Here is a 22,078-nt window from a genome sequence, read left to right as displayed (position 1 = left end):
AGTTCCTTGACCAGGAAAGTTAAATTGCTTTGAATTGATGGAATTTCACAACGCGCTTCCTCCTAAGACATGAAAATACCAAGAATTTCATCAGTAGGGAAGTAATTCAGGAACACAAGAACTGCCATGCGTGGCCAGAACACTCAGACCAGTGCCCCAGCTCCAGCAAGGACCAGTTGCAGATACCAGTAGCTGGAAGAGCTACTTAGAAGAGCAGGGAAATACAGTCACACACACTGCAGCTCCTGAAGGTGTACTTGCCCAGCTTTAAAGATTCATCCCTGTACTAGAAATGCATGCACTCCTTTGTTTTTGGAAGCTACAATTTCAGCACCCCAAACAGTTTTTGAATATTTAACCTCCATGGCACGCTTCTACATGAATTTCACTGCTTTGTTGTGTAAAATCAATTCCCTTGTGCCTCAGACCTTGCAAGTTCATTGAAAGCTCCCAACTTATCTATAAGAAGTTACAGATTGCCATTACCTATTCCCTTTCTCAGTCTATTCTACAAATTTTGTAGACTAGTATTATGTATATGCCCACCATTTATCAGTCCTTAATTCAGGAAAGCCCTAAAATAGCCACATACAGAAGGCTTTCCAGATTTCTCATTTGTACATTCTCTATAGCGTCCTTAATTTTTGAAACAACATAAGTGACAAATAAGCACTGAAATACTGACATATATTCAGCTCAAGCTGACATACTTCCACAAAAAAAAAAAAAAAAAAGACTGCAAAGGTGATAAAAAATGTAGTTTGAGACAGAATCGATCTCCATGGCATACAGAGGGCATGTGAGATAGAACGATCTGTACTCACGTACAGCCCACAGATGTCATGTACAGCCCGTGTCTTGACCTCCACCGTGCCCAGGTCAGTATGAAGCAGTGTGCTCAGTGCCATTTGATCAGCTATCAGTAAGACAGCACCCTGCTGCCCAGGACCCCTTTGCTTTGAATGCTGGCTGTTAAACCTGCTCACCAACCCACTGCTAACATGCAGAACAGCCATACCTAAAGGTGCTTTCCAAACCTCTGCCACATGTGATAGGACCCAATGAGTTTATGAATAGGTAAATAAAGATTTAATCCCACCTTTACCTATCCCATGCATTATTCTTCTGTGCACTAAAAATGACCCCTCATCTTATGCCACAGAACCTCTTTATAAGACAAGCAGGCAACAACAGGATACATTCAATGGGAAACTTTGGTCCCAATGACCACTGTCACACCAAGCTCACTAAATTAACTTCCACATCAATTAATGTGATACTAAATCCCTAGTGAACCCAGGCACACCAATTTTACAACGTGTCTCTTGTCTACAAATTCATTATGAAGCTTCCTTTGCTACAGACTTTTCATTATGCAGAGGAAATTAAGTTAAAAGCCAACACTTTCTTGATTCAACTGTTGTTAGCCCATCACCAAAAAGCATAAAAGAGCTGAGAACAGCCTTCTGCTACAAACTGCCACAACTCTTACTTCATTCAGAAGTCTGACTCAACTAGCTCAGGAAATGCAGCAGGGCTTTAAGCAGTGAATTCTTTGTTCAGTGTATGGACAGACATGTACAGTTCATCCTGACAATGCTACAACTGTAGCTAAATGCAATTGAACAGTCATTTAAGTGTGTATAAAACCAAACAGAAAACATTTTTGAAATCTTCTCTTTTAAATTTAAACAAGCTCACCAAAAACACTGAAAGGCACACAAGCCCATCTTTCCTGCTCAACACACAAAAACTGAGTGTTCAAAATAAAATTCCTCTTCACTTTGTCAAAAAATATATAAAAAAAAAAAAACAATTGGAGCTTGCCTTTAAATCTAAACCACTTTTCCACTAGGAGTAGCTCATCGAGTTCACATTTCAAAGACAAGTATTTTTCTATTCAAAATAACAGGCTGCAGTCCAAAAACTTATCTACCTTACCTATCCTGTTGTAAGACACCTCCTCTCTGCACAGATTCTTACATCAAGGCTATTTTAACCTTAAGGAAGCTCCCTTACACCTCTCTCTACTTCTGTACTGGAAAAGGATAAATGAGAACATCAAAACCAAGGGCCCTCGCTCCCAACCTGAAGATCTTCATGGTCCTTGTGAGATCTGTCATCTTACCACCCTCTGCTCTCCCAGATCTGCCCTCCAAATGGTATTTCTGCAAATGTAAAAGGTGTTCCAGGCAGGCACGGTGATTAGGCCATGCCCCAGCTTTGAGGGCCTGGAGTCTATTCTTAGCTCAATTCCTGATGTAAGTGGTGCAAGCCACTTTGTTTCAATCTTTGGAAGAAAAAAAAAACCAAAACCAAAAACGTTTGGTTTGCTTCACCAGCTCAAAAAACTGAGAAACTGGCTAAAAAGAAGAAAAAGGTGAAAACTAGGTGAAAAAAGGACTAGGTGCAAAGAGCAGCCAGTAGTTCTTCATTTCACACCTCCCCTTGTTCATTTTAACTACCCATGTCAAAATAAGCAATTCAAATTCCAAACATTTCTAACACTTACACCAGCAAAAGACATAATCAGACAGACAGCAAAATGAGATTTTTATGCAAGTTTTACCCAAAAATCCCTTACTGCCCTTTTCCTGCCCTCCCTTTTCTTTTGTGAACATTCCTTTTTGCCATTCCCTTCACAATGAAATAGCAAGAATAGGATCAGGACATTCACTAATTGATAGATGCTGATTCCCTTTGATTAAGTTCTGGAGGTGATTCATGCTCCAGAAGACTCCTAGACTAAGCTGAAAGAAAATAAATGTAAGAGATGCAGACATCACAAATTAACAAAATAATACAGATAACAATACCAAGTATAACAATAATTAGTCTTTATTAATATGCAACGTGACAACTTTCAGTTTAGCAGATGGACAAACTTTTGTTACACGTTATCTCCAAGATAAGGAATCAGGACTCATCTTATTCACTTCCAGTATGTATGGGCAACTTCTGCATTTCCTTCTTTGAAGGTGAGAACGGAGCATCTGCCACCCTGCCACCAGTAACTATTCTCCTTAACTTACCGTTTTTCCTTACTGGGCTTTTTTATAAGAAGCTTCACCACAAGCAGTGCAGCTGTGATTTGACTTTCCTATGCTAGCACTTCATTTTCTGGAAAGCAACAGAATATTTCTCAAATTATTGGACCCATTATGAATGCTACTGTAAACCATTTGACATAGACTGATCAGCTACGTGCTTTCAAAGCATTTTGTTACCTCTATCTGTCTAATTCTTAGCGTAAAGTGCCCTCCAATAACAAAAACATCAAACTCTTCTAACCTTATTTGTACTGTAAATCAATCTATTCGGATGCGTTTTGGCTCCATTGGCTTCAATCAATCCACCACAGGCTTTAGGCAGCTGGAACTGGCCGGTCTTGCATCTCTAGTAAAAAGGACAGAACAAAGGAAAAAAAGGAAAAATTGAAGAGATTGCTGACAAGTGAATACTTCACTTTACAACAATGATCCTTACTTTGTTTCCAAGCTGATTGGGTACAATTCTGAAAAACCTTATGCAACAAAAAGCACAACTCTATTACTGACAGTTACAGACAAGATGGTTGCCCATGCCTAATGCTTCTCTCTACATGTTTTTAAACGTTCTGAAGATGTACGGATGGAACGGCCTGGCAGAACTCAAGAACGAGAAGTTATCTGCTTTCATTTCCTCACAATTACATTTCTTTAATCTTTCAATAAAAAATCATTCCTCTTCCTGGCCTGGCATGAAAATAGACCACGCTATTTTCAGCTGTAGCTTTATGGTCCATTCAATTGCCTTTGTGGCCAAGGCCAGAGTAAAACAAGCTGCACAGTAACGGCGATCGCTTTAACATCCACATGGCACATGATTTGTGCTACAAAGCTTCTATACCATAAAGAACAACATGTAAAAGCAAGCAGCATCTCCACATAAGAAGTGGGACACACATCTACAGTATTTTCCCAGATTAGTGGTCAACTGCTTAAGAATAAATTCAGACAAAGTAAATACGCTGTCTTGTTCAGCGTAGTCATTCCCAGATGCCTACTAAGCCCAAATTGGTGGCTCAGAGTTAACTTTAATTTTAACAGTCAACTTGAAAACTACTCATTTCCTTCACTACTTCCAACAATACTCGTCCAGATGTAACATACAGAAGGGGAGGCTTAATCTGCTCTGGCTTTATTGTTTGCAAGAAGAAAGCACTCAGACATACCTTGATCCTGTTCAGATAGGCTGCATCTTTCTGCATTTGCATTTTGAATTGCATTCTCATATATGGGTTCTTAACCTCCAACTATTAAGCAATCTTATGGTCAGCTTACTGTGGATAGACACAACCTGACGCTATGAATGCCACTTGAAAATTGTGAGCAGCAGGCAAAGCAGTGCTTTTATACTGAAACAATATTACTCTATGTTGCACTGTGCAAGGCAAACATACTATCAATACTAGAAAGCCTAAGGCTATTGTGGCATATATATTAAATACAATAAAATGCTGGCAATTAACTGCAAATGTGACAAACTTGTAACATCTGCTTTGGAAAAACAACATCTACATTTCAATTTTGGTGTGTCATCTACTCAAAAGAGCTTCATATTCTTTCCCACTACAAGACTACATTGGTGGAATGATGACAACTGCGTTATGGAGGGTAGGGGAGCTCACTCTTGCAGAAGCAAAAACCTTTTAAGCTGCCTTGATGTTTCAGCAATATACCAACAGAGAAGCAAAGACAGCATTTCTGGAAGCCTGATAGAAACTACTACAGATTTAAACACATCCCAGTCTTTACATAGTTAATGTAGAGTGATACCTTACCTGGAAAATACCATGAAGCATCCTCCTACATTGGCCTTGGACCATGGCTGCCTGTAATAAGCCACTGCAAGCTGCTATCCATTGAGTTACTTCAGCCTGGCAGCTCTGGAAGACGAGCAATGAGAAAGAAGGTTCTAATACTCAAGAAGAGTTTAACTGTCCTCCTGTTTTCACAGGTTTTAGTTATTTAAACAAAAGCCTCAGATTAAATTCCAAACTTGCATTTGACAGAAGCATAAATTCTGACTATAAAAAAAATCCCTTGCCCTCCAATAAAGTCATGCCACCTGAGAATGCTGGCAGAAGCAGATCAGTCAGAGGAAGCAGTGGGCTGTCCAAATCATGAAACACAGCACGACATTTACACCTGCAGAATAAATTCAAACACGTATTCCATTGACTGAAGGATCTCTAAAAAGCACTCAAACACTCAGATTCTATGCATCTTCATCATACTCAGGCACTGTGCCTTAGTACTCCAAAACACAAATCATCCCAGTCAATTTCAACAATAAGAAATTCCTCCAATAGGAATTAGAGGCAAGAAGGTTATCTTTGCGTCTTTCATTTGCTTGCTATACTCAAGCTAGTATAATACTTGTCTCCTTCATACATGATCTACATCAGTATTGGAAACAATGGATGTATTATTAGAGAGAAAAAGCTTTCTTTTTTTTTTTTTTTCTTATAAAAATAGCTTTATTTTTTTTTAACAGAGACAAAGATGATTACGGGTTTGAGGCACCCAACATGTGAGGATAGGCTGCAAGAGCTACAACTATTTAGCTTTCAGAAAAGAAAACTCCAGGGAAATTTTACCAATGTGCACAAATAGAGGCACTGGGATGAGGGGAGATACAGCCAAACCACCATATGGTGCCAGTGAAAGTGTAACTATAGCAGATCTGTCCAGAGGACAGGACAGACAAATTGGGATATTTACCATTAAAAACATAAGGAAATAAGGGAAAACAGTGTGTTAAGGTATCTTCCCTAAGCCATTATCACTATCTGTAGAACATCAACTCCCATTTAAACCACAAATGCTGCTCCTTCTTTACGATATGGCTGGTCTATGCCTAGTCTAAATCAAAAGGAGTTACTCCATGGTAGCCTGCAGCCAGCTGTCCTATCAAGATCCAGGTGAAAGAAAATACCTATGGCCTTCTAAACCTTTCCTGGCAACTTTTAGGAAAGCCATAGCTAGCAGACAAACTACACTTCAGTATCTCTTCTTAGATAAAGGATGGTTTCACCACAACAGAACTATTGACTGAAACGTTCAGAAAATACCCAGGATTGTATCATACAACAAATGCCTGAGAAAGCCTGAAGATTAGAAGAAAACAAAACTGTTCCTCCTTGTTTTCAGTACAGAGATGTTTAAAGGCTGAAGATTTGCCTTCATTTGATTGGGCAACTATTAGATCCTACTGCAAAAGATGACAGCATGGAACACCATGTATCAGCAATCATACGATATCACATAACGTGAGCAGAATTATGTTGCTTTCTGCTAGAAATCCCCTGCCTCCTATCTGTATCTGTGTACTCTCACCATTTACGACAGCTCCTGAACTTCTCTAATTACAAAGCAAGATGCTTCAGACCCCAAAATGGCAGACATCTTGTCCAAAGAGAATTTCTTCCAGCTGGGATAAAAAGCTCAAGCAGCTTCCTCTACAATATGAATACCAGAAGCAGGTGAGAGAGGAGCACTGCATGGGGATAGGAAGCACAGGAGACAAACCTGCACCTTTTGCATGCAGCTTTACATTGAAACTGGCTCCCTGGGGTACAGATCCAGGGAAGGCTGAACCCTCAGTGACTCACTACTCCGCTCCCGCCTGGCTTCCCTCTCGCTTTTTTCTAGCAATTGCCTCTTCAGCTCATTAAAACAGCAGGAAACTAACTTCATACTGCCCCAGCTCTGCTGCTTTGGCATTAGAGCACAGGGGCCAAGAAAAATGTTGGGGCATGCAGAGGTACGCAATAGCACAGTGCCACAGGCGAGGACAGAGCACAGCCACTGAAGCAGGAAAGAGGAGCTCAGCTCACTGCATTCCAATCGCTCTCAGGCAGATTTGCTCTCAGCTGTTTTCAGCTGAAGGGCTGAAAGGTTCACCACTGTGATACCACACCCGAGACATCAATTCCAGAAACGAGGTGGATTACTTTCAGAAGCAGGCACTGCTCTGTGACTACAGGCCTTGCATTTCTGCCACCAGCCTGTCTCCATCTGACAGCATCAGCCACCCCGTGTTTGTGCTATGGCACAAATCAGCTGCAGCCTCCAAGCTCTCTTTTGTAAACTCTGTGCTGACATCTGGCAACGTGCTGCAGGGGCTTTAAAAGCTGACAGACGAAAAGCACACAAATGCATGAGAAAAAACAAGGGAGGGCAGTCAGAGGGAATCCATCCTCAAGGGAACCCAATCTCTGCCACTCGACGCAAAATCTGCAACCTGATAACGTCTCCTCCCACCCCAACACCTCCAACGGAGAGCCCGTAGGAACGCACATCCCCACCCCAGCACCGCCCCAGGGGCACAGAAAGAAGGCCTCAAGGGCAAAGCCCCAGCCGGAACGCGCAGGTCTGCCCCGGCTCCTGTTGGATCACACGCTCTGAAGGAAGGATCGGAGCCGGCCCCGTGCATCAAAAGTGGGAGCGCCCCAGCAGCGCGGTGCAGAGCGCCGTGCGCACGGCTCACAACGAGGCACGCCGGTAAGCTCAGGACGAGAACTGGCCGCTCACAGAGCGGCGGGCGAACCGCCGGGACCAGAGGGACGGAGCTGGGCAGGCGGGGCCGTGAACCACCGCACGTCCCCTCAGCGGCACCACCCGCCAATGCCACTCACCGCGACCCGCGCCAGCGCCGCCATGCCTCCTCACGCCACTTCCGGTAGAGCGGCCCCGCCCCTTCCGCTCCGCGGGCCACGCAGGCGCAGTGCCGCACGGAGAGGGGCGGGGATGCGTCCGCGTGGTTGAGCGGGGTGGGAGCGGGGTGGATTTGGGGCAGGTTCTTACGGATAAATGTGGTGATGCCCTGCCAACCCGCTCGTGAGGCTTCTCTGCTGCAAAGCCCTGCTCGTGGGAGTGATGGCGGTTGCGCTTTATCTCGTCTGCATGGGTAGGGCAGCAGCGGTTTTCTTTGCCCGTCTCTGTAGAGATGGCAGTCTGCAGCGCCGGAGGTGCCGCGCTGCCCCTCCCGCTGCCACCGGCTGCCGTGGGGCTGCAGAGCCGGGTTGCTGCTTCTGCCAGGCTACACGGCTTGCTCTGGATCGCATCCACGTCACCTCACAAATGTGCGCGGTGCTGGTGCGTGGAGGCTGCTGCAGATGTGACAGCAGCTGGGGAGGATGGAGGCTGCGCTTCTCAGCGTGCTGCTTGCTGGCTTGAAGGGCTTGGGGAGCCATAATATTCTCCTCCTCTCTTTCCCCACGCATTTATAGGGACGGCAGCTTCTCCAGAGGGCAGTAGAAGCTGTTTTAATGGCCCTGAAACTCCACAGTAGTCTTTAGAATTCTTTCATATGTTCCTAAATGTCAGCTCTCACAGGGCCAATGGAGACACCTGCTTGGGATTCCTTTCTGCAGGCGCCCCTGATCCCCATACACACAACCAGTGCTCTCTGACATGTTCTGGCTCACTGCAACTCGCTGTCAAAATAGGTCTAACTATCTGACAACGTGTTTATTGAACAAGTTGTTCTGATGCGGTGCTGGATATTGAGCAACACGGCAGATTGTAGATCTCTCTCAGGGATGCACTCTTATTTCGTTTGGCTCTTGTGCCTGTTGCCAGTTCTAGGGAGGAAGGTCAGAGCTAAGTTCTGCTGCTTTCTGTTTGCCTAGCTGTCCTCTGCGTGTTTGACTCATAGCAATGTTGAATACCATTCATAGCAGCCATTTTTCTTTTCTGAGAAGGCAATGGAGTGGAATGCATACCCATTTCTGAAGCTTCCTTTTTGCCACGAGTGAGTTAGAGTCCCTGAAAGTGATGAAACTCAAGAATCCCTTTGCCGTATAATTGTATAGTGAAAAGACTTCACATCAGCAGCAGAGGAGTATCGGTGCTGTGCAGTAATCTGTCCACCACAGCAGATACTTTCAGCTAGGAGCTGTGTGTCAGAAATACACTTGAGTATGCCAGTTCCTGACACCAGCCTACGTTTTTTCTAGTGTCAACTAATAATGCACAGGAGAATTTTGACATGTTTCAGTAGCAGAAAATTAGTGCCCTCACCTAAGATTCCTCTATCTTTTTTTTCCTGTTATTTCATTCTCTGATTTCATGGCAATCTAGCCAAACTTTTCTATCTCACGCACCAAACAGCATATCGGACTGAATCCAAAGGGTCTGGTGAAGGGTGAACACAGAGCCTTTGGTGGTGGATCTGAATTTCAGTGTCAACTCTAGGAGGATTTCTCACTCAGAACACTGGCAATCTGCTCCTTTTTATGTTTCATGTAATTTTTGTTATCCCCAAGTTCCTACCATTCATCTCTGTTTGGTGGGTGGTTCCACGACTGCATGAGTCTTACCTGTCATAGTGAGTCTTCAGCATGCTGCTGCTTCTGGGTGAGCATCTTCAAACAGCACCAAGAAGTCCCACCGGCAGAGCAGTGAAGTTTCCATCTAGGTGCTGGTGTTTGTTCATCCAAGGACATTAACAATGGCAACAAGTGTGTTGGCAACTGGGTTATAGTGAATTGGAAAGAAGATTGAGTTTAGGGGAGAAAAAAAAGGAACTCTCCTAAAAAGGAGAGTGAAAAATTGCAGAATCTTCCAAACAGCTGATATTGGTTATTTTCAAAGTGTGACCAATAAGGGGCATGGGATTGCTGTATGCTAAAGGCAGAGAAGCAGGCTGCAGAAAGCAAGAAAAAAGGTGTTGACTCTCCACATCTGCCCTCAAGTCTGCTCTTTGTTGCTGGTGGTGACAGAAGCCTGGTGAGAGCAGGAATGGTTGCTCCTTTACTCTAATGCTTGGGGATGTGCTGTGCAGTCCAACATGTTGTATGCATTCAGATGGGTGCAGTGATTATCCACATGTGTCAGGGTAGAGCTGGAAGAGGCCTCTCTTTGTTCCTGCAAGTCTGGTTCAGTGGTGCCAGTGTTTAATGCAGCTAAAGAGTTTAAAATAGCTGGAAGGTTCTTCTGGCTGTACTAGCAACTGGCTCTCATGAAAAGAATGCAGAGCCAATTAGCTGGTTGAAGAAGCAAGACCATTGAAAATTGTCTTTTTTGTTGTTTTTAATAGGATTCATTTTCTCTGAACGTATCTACCTGAACCAGCCCTTCTTAGGATCGGAGAAATGCCAGGAATGCATGGTGGGGGACAGGGTGGGGAGAGCAGACTGGCTGTTCTGGCAGCAGCCTGCTATTCTGTCAGCTTAGCTGTGTTGTCAAACCACGTGAAACCTCCATCCCAACTGCTGCTGCTGTCAGTCCTTCTGCTAAGGTAGTGATAGTGATTCCTTTCCTTCAAGTAATAAAGGGGAAAACTCCCTTTCCCCAAGAGGCCGTTTTGAGAGGCTGGGATGCTTGAACCACTCTTGATGAGGTCTTGCACTGGTATTTTACAGCAGAATCCAGGCAGGAAGCCATCTCAGACCCTCATGGGATCATTATAGCCCAGATGTAGAGAACAATTAAAACATTTCCTGAAGCTGTGCAGAGAAAACACTGTGTTGTGGGCTGCTTTGTGTTCAGTTTGGGATCAACTTTTGTTCTGCAGAAGCATAAAATTTTCTAGAGCACATGACATCTAGCTCAATGTTGTTGAGTTAGCCCAAGGCTTCATTTTGACAAGTTGGCTATTGTGCAGAAGAGGAAAGAGGATATAATACTAGCCTATTCATTAAAGCCTCAGTCCAGCAAGCATCAACACACAAAGGGCAAGATTGAAGCTTATTCAGACTTGGAAAACTCAGGGAGGAAAAAATCTGCATCCACCTGCAATCAAGGCAGTGAAGACGGAATAAGGATCCAATATACCAACAAGGCCCCGTGATTTCACAGCCCAGAAGCAGGAGGGAGCTTAGTTACAAGCATACTGAAACTTCTTCAGTGCTAAGGTGCTACACTGAAACTAAGCGCTTTGAAACAGCTCACAGATCCAAGTTGTGCCTGACATTCTTTCTTACCATTTCCATTTAGCTTAGCCCCTGTAAGCCGCTGTATGAATTTCAAGAAATGTTTAGATGTTGTTCTGAGAGATGTGGGTTAGTGGGGAAGTACTGATGGTAGGTGGGTGGTTGGACTGGATGATCTTGGAGGTCTTTTCCAACCTTGGTGATTCCATGATTCTACGATCCTATGATTCTATGATTAATCTTGCTGCTGTACAGATCCACTCTCAGGTCACCTTCTACTGACTTAGTTGTCAGGACCACAGCCCTGTTTAATGGCATGTAGTCCCTTTGCAGCATATGTAAGAAAAGAAGAGTTGTGAGGGAGAAATATTTGACTATCATCAATTGGGAGTCTCAGACATCTGTTATACTTTTTAAATATTTGTCAGAACGGAAACTGACTTGCTGACTCAGTGAACTGCTAATTAATCATATAAAATGCCACAAGAAAGACTGGAGGAGGGCAATGTGTCTCTAGCATAATGTGGTGGCTTCACACCGATGGGCAGCTGAATTTAAATGGACAAAAAAAAGACTCAGCTTGAGGGAGATTAATGTAATTTATTGCCTATTTGTAACAGGCATGAGTAGTGAGAACTAAAAGCAAACTTGAAACACATTGATCCTATCCCCCTCTCCTGCCTCCTGCCCCAGAGCAGCAGAAGGGAATGGAAGATGAAAGCTGTGGTCAGTCCCTGCCACTCCCTCATCCTCACTCCCTTCCCATGCTGCTGCTGTGTCCCTCCTATGGATGCCATCCTTCCCAAACTCAGCAGGGTGGGCTTCCCGCAGGCTGCAGCTCTCCAAGCACTGTTCCACTGTGGGTTCTTCTTGGAGCTGGGTGGAGCTGGCTGTCCTCTAACGTAGGGCAGCTGCTGGACTCTGCTCACAGGGACTCTATTTTACCCAATAATTCAGTGCTGAACTCAGAATGCCACCTTGTCTAAACTGAGTATTTATCTAGTCCCAAACTTCAGTTTGGAGGAACTGTCATTTTTAGATGAAGTGTTTCAAACCAGCTATGATGCTTAGATGATTTACTAGTTCTAAAATGTTTGCTCTTGCTTGGGTGTGCGAGGCTATGACTTTGATTCCAGGTAGTTATGTTATTCCTTGGTTGGCATAATTAATTACAAACATTTGCAAATCCTATAGGTATGTAGCTAAAAAGATCACCTAAACCATCCTCCACTTCCAAGGCAGTACTAAATATTCTTAGATCTCTCTGATGCGTGTTTCTTTTACGTGCACCTAAAAATTTCAATAGAGGGATTCCCCGTTTCCATATGAAACTCATTCCAGTCTTCCACTGTGAACATTTTTTCATACCTACCATAAAGACGCCCAATGTCAGCCCTGGTCTCCTCCCTTTGATGTCCAGTTCTAAAGATTTTAGGTGAGAGCAGAGCTTGGCATTAGTACATGGGCCTCAGGCTATTTGCTGTCAGAAGATCTGTAGAGATGCGGAGAAGCACTTGGTTGGCTGTTCTGGAGATCAGACTTCTTAATGCAGCTTTGCAAGTTGGCTTTTCTTCACCCTGCTGGTGGATACACACAAATTTTAAGTTCTTTACTAATTTTTACTTCTTTACTGTTTACTTTAAGTTCTTCACTATGAGAGTGGTGAGGTGCTGGAACAGCTGCCCAGAGAGGCTGTGGATGCCCTGTCCATCCCTGGAGGTGTTCAAGGCCAGGTTGGATGGGGCCCTGGGCAGCCTGGGCTGCCATGAAATGGGGAGGTTGGTGGCCCTGCGTGTGGCAGGGGGTTGGAGCTTCGTGATCCTTGAGGTCCCTTCCAACCCTGGCCATTCTGTGATTTTCTCAAAGAATGAAGTGACTTTTAAAATTATTATTCTTATTTTATTTTTCAAATGGGTCCTTATAATGCCTTTAAGAAAGACAAGCAGGTTTGAAAAAATACCAGATGTAATTTGGTGACGCAGCAATCCAGGTCCTACGTGGCCTCTGCTTTGCAGAATGCCCATGTCTTTCAGTGAGCAGTGCAGTGCCCAAAGCATGAAGGGGCTGCACGTGGGAATTGAGCATGGAAGGCATTGCCTGATCTGCTAAACTGGAATTTCCCAGGCCAAATCTTTCCTGAATTCTCTACTTTTTAGACTTAAGAACCAAGCACCTCAGTGAACACCTTTGCTATTTTTTACTTGTTACATTTCCTCCTCTCCAGCGGTGATGATTTTCTACGCTGACCACTCTGCAGTCAGACCTTCTGACAGGTAAATGTTTCTCTATTTATTTCTTTGGATTTCTGTCCACTTTCAGAAGACCCCACAGCCTTTCCACATACTGCACAGAGCTCTTTGGGCTATTGAGGCTTTGAGACTACGTGTGCATTTATCTATCCTAAGCTAGCACAGTTGTCATTATTACAAAGACAAGAAATGACATATAGCTCTTAAACAAAGGCATTTGAAAATATTTTAACGTTTCTGTCCTCCTAATTTCCTGTTAGCATCTGATTTTATTTCAGATGTTTTCACAGAACGTGCTTTTTTCCTGTTTCACTGGTCATTTTTATGCAGGCATGTATTTCAGTCTTTTAAAAAGTAATTGCACAGGTAAATCAAACTTTTCATAATAGTCTGATAGTTCCTTGACAACTTCTTGAGCTTTTCTCCTCTCGGTCTCATGAAGAATCAAAGCCAACCTAAGGCAATCACTGTCCCAACATTTCCAGGGGAAAGCTCTTTGGTTCCAAAAGACGAACACAGCTCAGCCTAGGGCAAAAGTAGAGATCTCTCCACTTCAGCCTCTTCTCTAATCAGACTAGAGTTCCTATCTAACTGCAGAATTTATATTGATTTTCCTTCTTAACCTTGTGTTGCTGCTTCCACAGAGGAAAAGTTGAAGGAAATCTAATGAACATATGGAGAAACAGGATCTCTCCATGCTATCTGGAACAAGTGGGCTGGGGTCCTTCAGATAACAAGAGGGAATACAGTCTGTATGGATATCGCAGGGCACCCTGGAGATCATGATCAAGAGAAACCCAATTGCAAAAACTCAGCTCGGGTCCAGCAGGTCTTATTAACTCTGGTTCAGTGCCAACACTACGAGACTGCCAGCTGGCCCCTCAGCTATTTGACTGTCTTTGCAGCACACTTTCCCAGTGCTCCAGGTTCTGAAAGGGCCTTGTATGTACCAACGGAGCCAGCGCAGGTCTGGCACTGCATCCTGTCTAATGTGCCCTTGTAGGAGCTGGAGCACAAATCAGCGATAACGGGCCCTTGGAGCATTGCTGTATGTGGACTGACTTCTTCCAGACTCACTTGGATGTCTCTGCGCTGCTCTTCCCAGAACTCCCAATCCCAGAAACGCAGTGAGGGGCCGTCTGACTCGGCATGGGGAAGCCCAGGTTCGGCTGGTTTTCAGCTCAGGCTCTGTGCTGAAGGAAAGCAGCATTTCTGGGATTGAACTGGTCATTTATAATGGATCTGTCAAATTCTGCTTTCACAGAATCTTTCTCCTTTGCGTATATCTGGACATTTTGAGACCAAGGCCACCTTTGAGGCAACATCACCTGCTGAAAAAGGAATTTTAATGGAAGTTAATTCTATTATTAACAACATAAAGATGCTTAGTCCTCTCCATAAGACTGAATACTCAGTTTAGAGTGTCACTATAAACACATTGGCCACCGCTGCTTCCCAGGCTAAACATTATTTTTAAAATGCAAAAAGCGAATTTTCAGTGGAATTACAGTCCTGCCAACGCCCAATGGATCCTGCAAGGTTTGACAAGGAGAAAAATCCGTTCCCTGACCTGGAATTCCTTGGCCAGGGGTGCAAAGTGGTCCCTGCTCTGTTCAGCAGGAGGAAACTCCCCCTGTTCTGCACCAGCCCTGCGAAAGGACACGCAGATGTGACACACAGCAGGCTCCTCGCTGCTGCCCTGCCTGCACTTGGTGAAACCTTGTGAGCAAAGTCTGAACTCCATGACTGAGCCTTCCAGGGGAAGTCGAAGTCAGACCTGATAACTTTTTCCAAGTTTATATATCCTGGTGGCTGCTGCTACTGTTAAATATGATAAACTCCTATTTGTTCACTTTAGCTTGCTGTCAGCAGTCGCTGTTTGCTGGGGCAAGCCCAGAACGTTTCCCTCCCCACCTGTCAAGCTTGGAGTGTGCTTTGGCACCCTGCCATTGCAGAGCCTCAACGACTTGAGCAGACAGCTTCAGGAACAAGACATCCCAGTACTTAAGCCTCCTCTGCTTCATGAGCTTTTCTTCCCATCTGTACGCTTTCTGAAGAAGAAAATGTTTGCTGGTCAGAGAGGTTTTCCACATGCGCCTCCTTCGGCTTTCCATTACCGCTCGGAGGTTATATGGGGTGCAGCGCTGTACACTGTACTGCACTATATGCAGAGGTGTTCAGACTTAATTTATTCCCTTCTCCTGGATAAAGATTATTGCAGCTGTGTGTTTTGGAAAACTATCAATGAAGGGAGTTCAGCTCATACAACACACTTTCAATAGGGTACTGTACTCTATATTTCCAGGTTCTGTTTTAATTACACTTGCATATTACCTTGGAGGAAGCTGAAATCTGGAAAATGTTTTCTCATATACCATGTCTTAAACCTTCCTGACCTTCTGTTTTATACCAAGTACATTTATGCTGGTGATCAAAACCATATAATATGGGGAAAGGCTTGGCTATCCGGGGTAATCTATCAGGAGCGTGCTGTCAGTCCCCCCTAGCAAAGACTGAACAATTTTCACTGAGAAACGCCCCCACCGTCCAGCAGTAAGTCCCTATTCCCCCCTTCACGCAGCTCCCAGTGAGAGCTACAGGAGCGGGCCAGGTTGGGAGCAGGGCAGCAAGCAGCTTTCCCCCGTGATGGCTGGGACTCCTGCTGCTCTGAAGCATCCTGGAGGGACTAAGCAACGGGATGGCTTACATAGCATCCGTTTATTGCCCATATTGCAATAAGAATGTCAGTGCCGCCTGCCTCCGCTGGGCCGGGCAGTGAGCAGTGACCATATTGCCAGCTGCAGCACCAAACACAGCCTGATGCCCAGCACTGAGGTCTCCTTGTGTCAGCCAGCATTCCCTAGGGAGAGCAGGGTGCCTGTGAGCCCTGCTGAGTGGATAACAACACCCGTACCGATCACATTTCTGTGCCAGAGCAGCTTTCATGTCACCTTCAGATCCATGCCAGCAGGAGCGTGTCTTGATCTTCACATCTCTACGTGTCTGGAGAGTGTCCTGAGAAAAAGGGATTTAGCAAATGCGTGTTTGCAGGAGAGGATCCGTCAGTCCTCTGCCCAGGGCTTGGTCAGCATTTGGGAAGTGCAGACTGCTGCCTATAATCCCTTGCTGAGGAGCTCTCTCCCTGGCAGCCCGGGAAGGTGTCGAGAAATGCTGCCAGGCACTGGTCTGCTCCTGGGGCTGCTGCTGACACAGCTCGTGAGCCGGTGCCTTGCCTCAGCGCCTCGTCCTAAAAAACAGGGCAACTTTTACTTTTAACAGGAATAAAATAAATCTTGTCAGACAGAAACCTTTTTGTGGTACTCAGCTGCTCTTTAACTCGTCTGTAAACTAGGATTTTCAACTGCAAAGCAAGAACTTGTGAGCTGCAAAGTTGTTCATCAGCAATGGAAGAGCAGTGTTGATCATAAGGGAAGGCTGAGTTTGAGCTCCTAACATGGAACCATAGCTGGGAGGGACTGTAGTGAAGGTCACCATCCAGGAAAGGTACAGAAATAGTATTGTGTCTGTGGCACTGATGAGACTGTTACTGTTAACCCAAAGCCAAATGAGACCTGGCGCTCAGTGCTGCAGATAATATTTGGAGAAATGGAAAAAACGTCTAAAGAAAGAACAAATAATAAAAAACCAAGAATCTGGTAAGGAAGGTACGCAGCACAGCAAGAGCATGACCAAGTTGATTTATGTTCTCCATAGAAAAGAAAAGAGAAAAATTCATCACCATCTCTCTAGGTAGAACAATGCCATTGGGAATAAGTTTTTCAGCATAGCAGACAAAGAAGGCAATTCACTGAGTCAAAGTGGAAACTGGACAGTAGGTAGAAATAAGCTGCTTATTAAAAAAATGAAGTGCTAATATTCACAGAATTAGCTCAGAGCTGACTGTGGTGAGCTTTTTAAAACTTCTGGTCTTTAAATCAATCCTGGATCTCTCTTTCCAAACATGTAATACCCAGCTATTATGTAGTATCATTTAATTCCAAGGAACTTTAAAAATAGACTTCCTTTTAAAAACAAATTGGTGGGAAAAGAGATCCCACATCAGAAAGCCATGCTTCTCTAACAGGGCAGTGGCCAAGGCTCCACAAGTCCTGCCCAATGGCTCCAGACAGGAGGTCCTGCTGTACAGTTTCCTTGGAAGCCTTGGTCTCCACAGCGAACGTGAGAATAGTTTTTGTCGGGTGAGACCACGGGGGGCATCCAGCCTGCCTCCAGTGGGCGATGGGTCCCTAAAGACAATAAGCACAGGAGGAATGAGGAGTGGTTTTCCTATCACAGCTCCTCAGCTTCCAGCTGCAGTGGCTCAGGAAGTCAGGGGGGCCTTGTGCCCACCAGCTTTCAAGGAGCTTTCTTCCATGAACTTGTGCAGTCAGTTTTTCTTTAACACATGGAGACATTTAGCATCCAGGCAGCGAGTGGTCGGGCGCTGTACCTCTGAGCTACGCTGTAGGAATCAGTATCTCTGTTTCAACCCTGCTCAGAACTGGTATCATTTAGGGCACTGTGGTTCTCGTCTGGGAGCAAGCTTGCTCCCCATCCACATTCTTAGCCCTCATCACCTTTCCTTCTTGCCCCAGCCACCTCTCTCAGAGGAGCTCTGCTCTATCTAATTATTCCTCTCACAGAAGCTGTTTCATACTTCCAATCCTCCTTATTGCCTTCTTCCAGCTCTGCCATATCGCAGTGTTTAAGGGCCGTGTCAGTCCCTGGAGTGCCTGCACACTGTTTTCCCATTTGTTCTCTGTTTCCCTCCCAGCCCTTGCTACAATGGTGTTTGCTGCCTTGATGGCTGTGAAAACTGAGATGGCATTTTCAGAGATGTGGAGTCCCCAGGTAAAATTTTATACCTGAGGTGTGCAGCTCGTCTGGCTAAATGATCTTCATGTCCATCCTGTCCTGATCACCTATGAATTAAACTACCATCCTTTGTTCACATCATAAAATTCAGTCAGTATCAACAGTCCCATAATTTGCTTATAATTGCCGGGTCAACACAGCAACCCTTTATAGTACTGAATTGAATTCCTTTTCTCCAGAGCCTCCCAAACCTCTGGAATTTCCCCAGAATTCCAAGATTTATTAAAAATCAGTAGGCTTAATGGTGGAGGTTAAATGTTCTAAAACTTGGACAGCGCCAGCACATGCTCCTCATCACTTTCTTATCTTACTGGCACGGGGAATATTTCATTACTATTGCAAGAAGTGAATTATTTCATATGGCTTTTTCTCTGACGAAAATACTGCAATGTTTGGAGAGAAAGATAGCTCTGCTGCATTTATATTTTGAGATGGATAGCAGGTCATTTTTCTTAGCGCTCCAAAGAATCGATCTGTTTTTAAAGTTTGCATACCTCAGAAAAACTCCCAGCAGCCTCTTATATCTTCTGGAACTTATTGATCGGGTAATAACCACGTGATATTCCATTGAAAAAAAAAAGAATGCAGTTGTCCCATTTCCGTAATACTTGGTCTTCCATCCCCACCCCACCTGAAGGGTGAAGTTCCATTGAGGATGCTGTGAAGTGGAGGCCAGGGACTATGGTCACTGGATGCTTTGACCAAGCTTGGGCACCAGGATGTGACTCAGGGGTCTGTGAAAGTACTGCCAGCAGTGACAGCTTCTTGCAAACACCTCCATGTGAAGGAGTGGTGGTTTGGATGTATGCCCAGAGCCCAAATGCTGGCAGTGCTGCCGCCAGTCACTCCAGCCATTTCTTTCTCCCCTCTCCCTCTCCACACTCAGTATTTCTTGCCTGGTGGATGCATCCAGCAGCTGTCCTCACAGCATACCTACAATATCCATGTTTTTGTAACACAGCTGCTTATCTCAGGGCCCAGCAGTTAAAGGGCTCGGCTGAGTGTTGCAATGTACAGTGCAAGTCCTTTGTCTGCATTCTTGGAGTCACAGACCTGGGCAGCTCAGTGCTCCCTGTGAGGTACGCCTGAAAGGCTTCTGTCTCAGCCGTGCCCAGGCAGCTGCTCCATTCCCTCTTGCAGGGTGAGGGGTATGCAGTCCCCACTCCTCTCCTTGTGTCTCTCAATGGCTCTGAACACTGCAGGGGAGGGATCCAGCCCTGGCCCACAGGAACCTGACCTTGGTGAGAGGAAGCTCTGAGCCTGGCTCCTCCCGGCAGCCCCCAGCTCAGCACTTGGATGTTTCACGTCTTGCACGGGACTCTCCCGTCTGTGCTGACTGTGAAGCCACTTTAGTGTTCAAAATCAGCTAGAGCCAAGGGTGTAGTGGAAAACACCAAAAAAAAACAACAAAGTAAGGGCTCTTCAAGTAACCACCCTGAGCCACATGGTTCATCTTTCTGATGTTAGGCTGTGCCGGGACAGACCGCCTGCCTGCCTGCAGCCCAGCAGCCCAGCAGTGAAACACGCCATCCATCTGAATGCCTCATAAATGCAAGTGCTTCCTCTCACAGACTCAGGTTTCTCAGCTGTGGTGCTCTGGATGCTCCTCAGCAGTGCACACAGCTGCAGTCAGTCCTTGAGCTGAAGCGAGTGCTGCGCTGGCTGTGCGGTGCTGCTGGCAGAGCTGGTTGGTTCTGCTGGATTTCAGCAGCCTGCTCCGAGCCTGCAGCAGCTTCCAGGCCACTGAGAGCCACTGGCCAGTGTACAGAGGAAAGGAGAATTGCTCATACCAAGCCCACAGAAGAAAAGTGCTTGGCATGTGGGCTCTCTGCTGCCTTCCTCTCACTCCAGGTTCCCTGGGGTGCTTCCTTAGAGCACCTCCTGCGTGTGCTTCTCCCCGTGCCACCCCTCTCCCTTTTCTCTGGGCTCCTGGCATCTGATCACCAACAAGATGAGCTTTGCTGCCTGAAGTTTGTGAGTGTTGTTACTGCATCTTTGCAGAGAAGACCCACAGCCCCTTCTCTTTGCCTGTGCAGGACCCAAGCTGTGTTTCTCTTTCAGCACTTCTGGAGAAAGATTAATGTCTTAAAGCAATGTGCACAAGCAAAAAACAAATTTCAGCTGTTTCTTTTTTTTCCCCAATAAAAAGCTATTATCATTGATAAATGGCATCTTGTCAAAAGCAAGCAGACAGTTCCTGAATGTGCAGAAGTATTGCGCTCATTTAAACGGCGCTGCCTTGGTGGCACAATGGGCAGAGGTTGTGCTCTTTAACATCTTTATTGTGCTTTTTAACATCTTTATGTGCCCATTAACATCTTCATCAATGACATCGAGGAGGGAATCGAGTGCAGCCTCAGCAAGTTTGCTGACGACACCAAGCTGAGTGGTGCAGTTGGCACAGTGGAAGGAAGGGAGGCCATTCAGAGGGACCTCGACAGGATGGAAAGGTGGGAACAGGTGAACCTGGTGAGGGCTGGAGGAATCCCAGGCATCCATGCAGACTGAAGGGAGCGGTCCTTGAGAGCAGCCCTGTGGAGAAGGACCTGGGGGTGCTGATGGATGAAAAACGTAACATGAGCCAGCAGTGTGTGCTTGCAGCTTGGAAAGCAAATGGTATCCTGGGCTCCATCAGAAGAGGGGAGGCCAGCAGGGACAGGGAGGTGATCGTCCCCCTCTGCTCTGCTCTTGTGAGGCCCCATCTGCAGTGCTGTGTCCAGGAACAAAACAGGGAGCTGTTGGAGAGGGTCCAGAGGAGCACAAAAGATGATCAGGGGACTGGAGCAGCTCCCCTATGAACACAGGCTGAGGGAAATGGGCTTGTTCAGCCTGGAGAAAAGAAGGCTGCGGGGTGACCTCATTGCAGCCTTTCAGTACCAAAAGGGAGCCTACAGAGGGGAGGGAATCAACTCTTTGAAAGGGAGGATAACAGCAGGACAAGGGGAAATGGTTTTAAGTTGAGGGAGAGAAGATTGAGGTTGGATGTCAGGGGGAAGTTCTTTACAGAGAGAGTGGTGAGGTGCTGAAACAGCTGCCCAGAGAGGCTGTGGATGCCCCATCCATCCCTGGAGGTGTTCAAGGCCAGGTTGGATGGGGCCCTGGGCAGCCTGGGCTGCCATGAAATGGGGAGGTTGGTGGCCCTGCATGTGGCGGGGGGTTGGAGCTTCATGATCCTTGAGGTCCCTTCCAACCCTGGCCATTCTGTGATGCTGTGATTCAGCCCTGATTCCTGAATGGCAAAGCCCAGCACAAGGCACTGCTCTGAGGTTCCCAGGGAATCCCATCACAAAGCTCATCTCCCATCCTCTAGCAGAGCCAGCTGAGCACTCACTGTGAACAGAGCCCTTCCTCTGTGCAGCTTGGGGAGGGAGGGCACCAAGGAAAACAGAATCTGGTTGTGCTACTTCAGCTAATGTAATCATTGCAGAAAACCAGAACGAATTCTGCAAAAATATCAGCAAACCTGGATGGCAACAAATGGGCTGTTCTGAGCACTCAGCAACGCGTATTTACGGCACTGCGTTTATTGTTCTTCAAAGAATGTTAAGATTTCCTTCTTCATTAAGTTTGTTGAGAAGCAATGAAAGCTCACACGATTTTATTTTTAAATATTGTTTTACTACCCAACAGCAACAGCAAATTCATAAAAAAACCCACGTGATTGACCAGGACTATGGAGGGAAAAAAAATTGTTTTCTTTGTACATTCTTATTAGTCTTGGCTAAGATGTTATAAAAGCAGTATCTTTTAACACCTTTTATTATACAAGGGTCAAGGGGTTTTTATGTTTCTTACAGAAAGCTTCAAATAGCCCACATAGCGGGTTACTGCTTCTTTCATATGGCTGCTGCACAAACAAGCACATTTTACACAGGAAATGACATAACCATGTAAAAGTGTACATGGAGTTTAGGCACATATTCAAACACTAATGGGAATGCATTGTTTTAAATGGCATACTTTTATGTTTACCTATTCAGCTTAGTACCCACATTTTAGCCAAATACAACAAAAATTATCCACACATACCTGT

General features: G+C 45.4%; 1 protein-coding gene across 2 annotated transcripts in view; it reads right to left on the bottom strand.

The window, feature by feature from the left end:
- The window catches only part of LOC122188376 (ubiquinol-cytochrome-c reductase complex assembly factor 1), a 53,619-nt gene extending 45,883 nt beyond the window's left edge, over positions 1–7,736 (bottom strand). For both annotated transcript variants that reach the window (XM_042886630.1, XM_042886631.1), the window contains exons 1-3: positions 7,682–7,736; positions 4,823–4,927; positions 3,292–3,396 (exon numbers count right to left, since the gene is read on the bottom strand). In XM_042886630.1, the coding sequence (XP_042742564.1) occupies positions 3,292–3,396; positions 4,823–4,927; positions 7,682–7,705 (234 nt within the window). In that variant the 5' untranslated portion in view covers positions 7,706–7,736. The remainder of the gene's footprint in view (positions 1–3,291; positions 3,397–4,822; positions 4,928–7,681) is intronic.
- Positions 7,737–22,078: the final 14,342 nt, after the last annotated feature.

The sequence above is a fragment of the Lagopus leucura genome, unplaced genomic scaffold (genome assembly GCF_019238085.1).
Source record: "Lagopus leucura isolate 7727_CA_CO unplaced genomic scaffold, USGS_WTPT01 Super-Scaffold_100060, whole genome shotgun sequence".
In the NCBI taxonomy this organism is placed as follows: Eukaryota; Metazoa; Chordata; class Aves; order Galliformes; family Phasianidae; genus Lagopus; species Lagopus leucura.
Note: the sequence above shows the minus strand (reverse complement) of the source record. Positions and strands in the feature narration are given on the sequence as shown.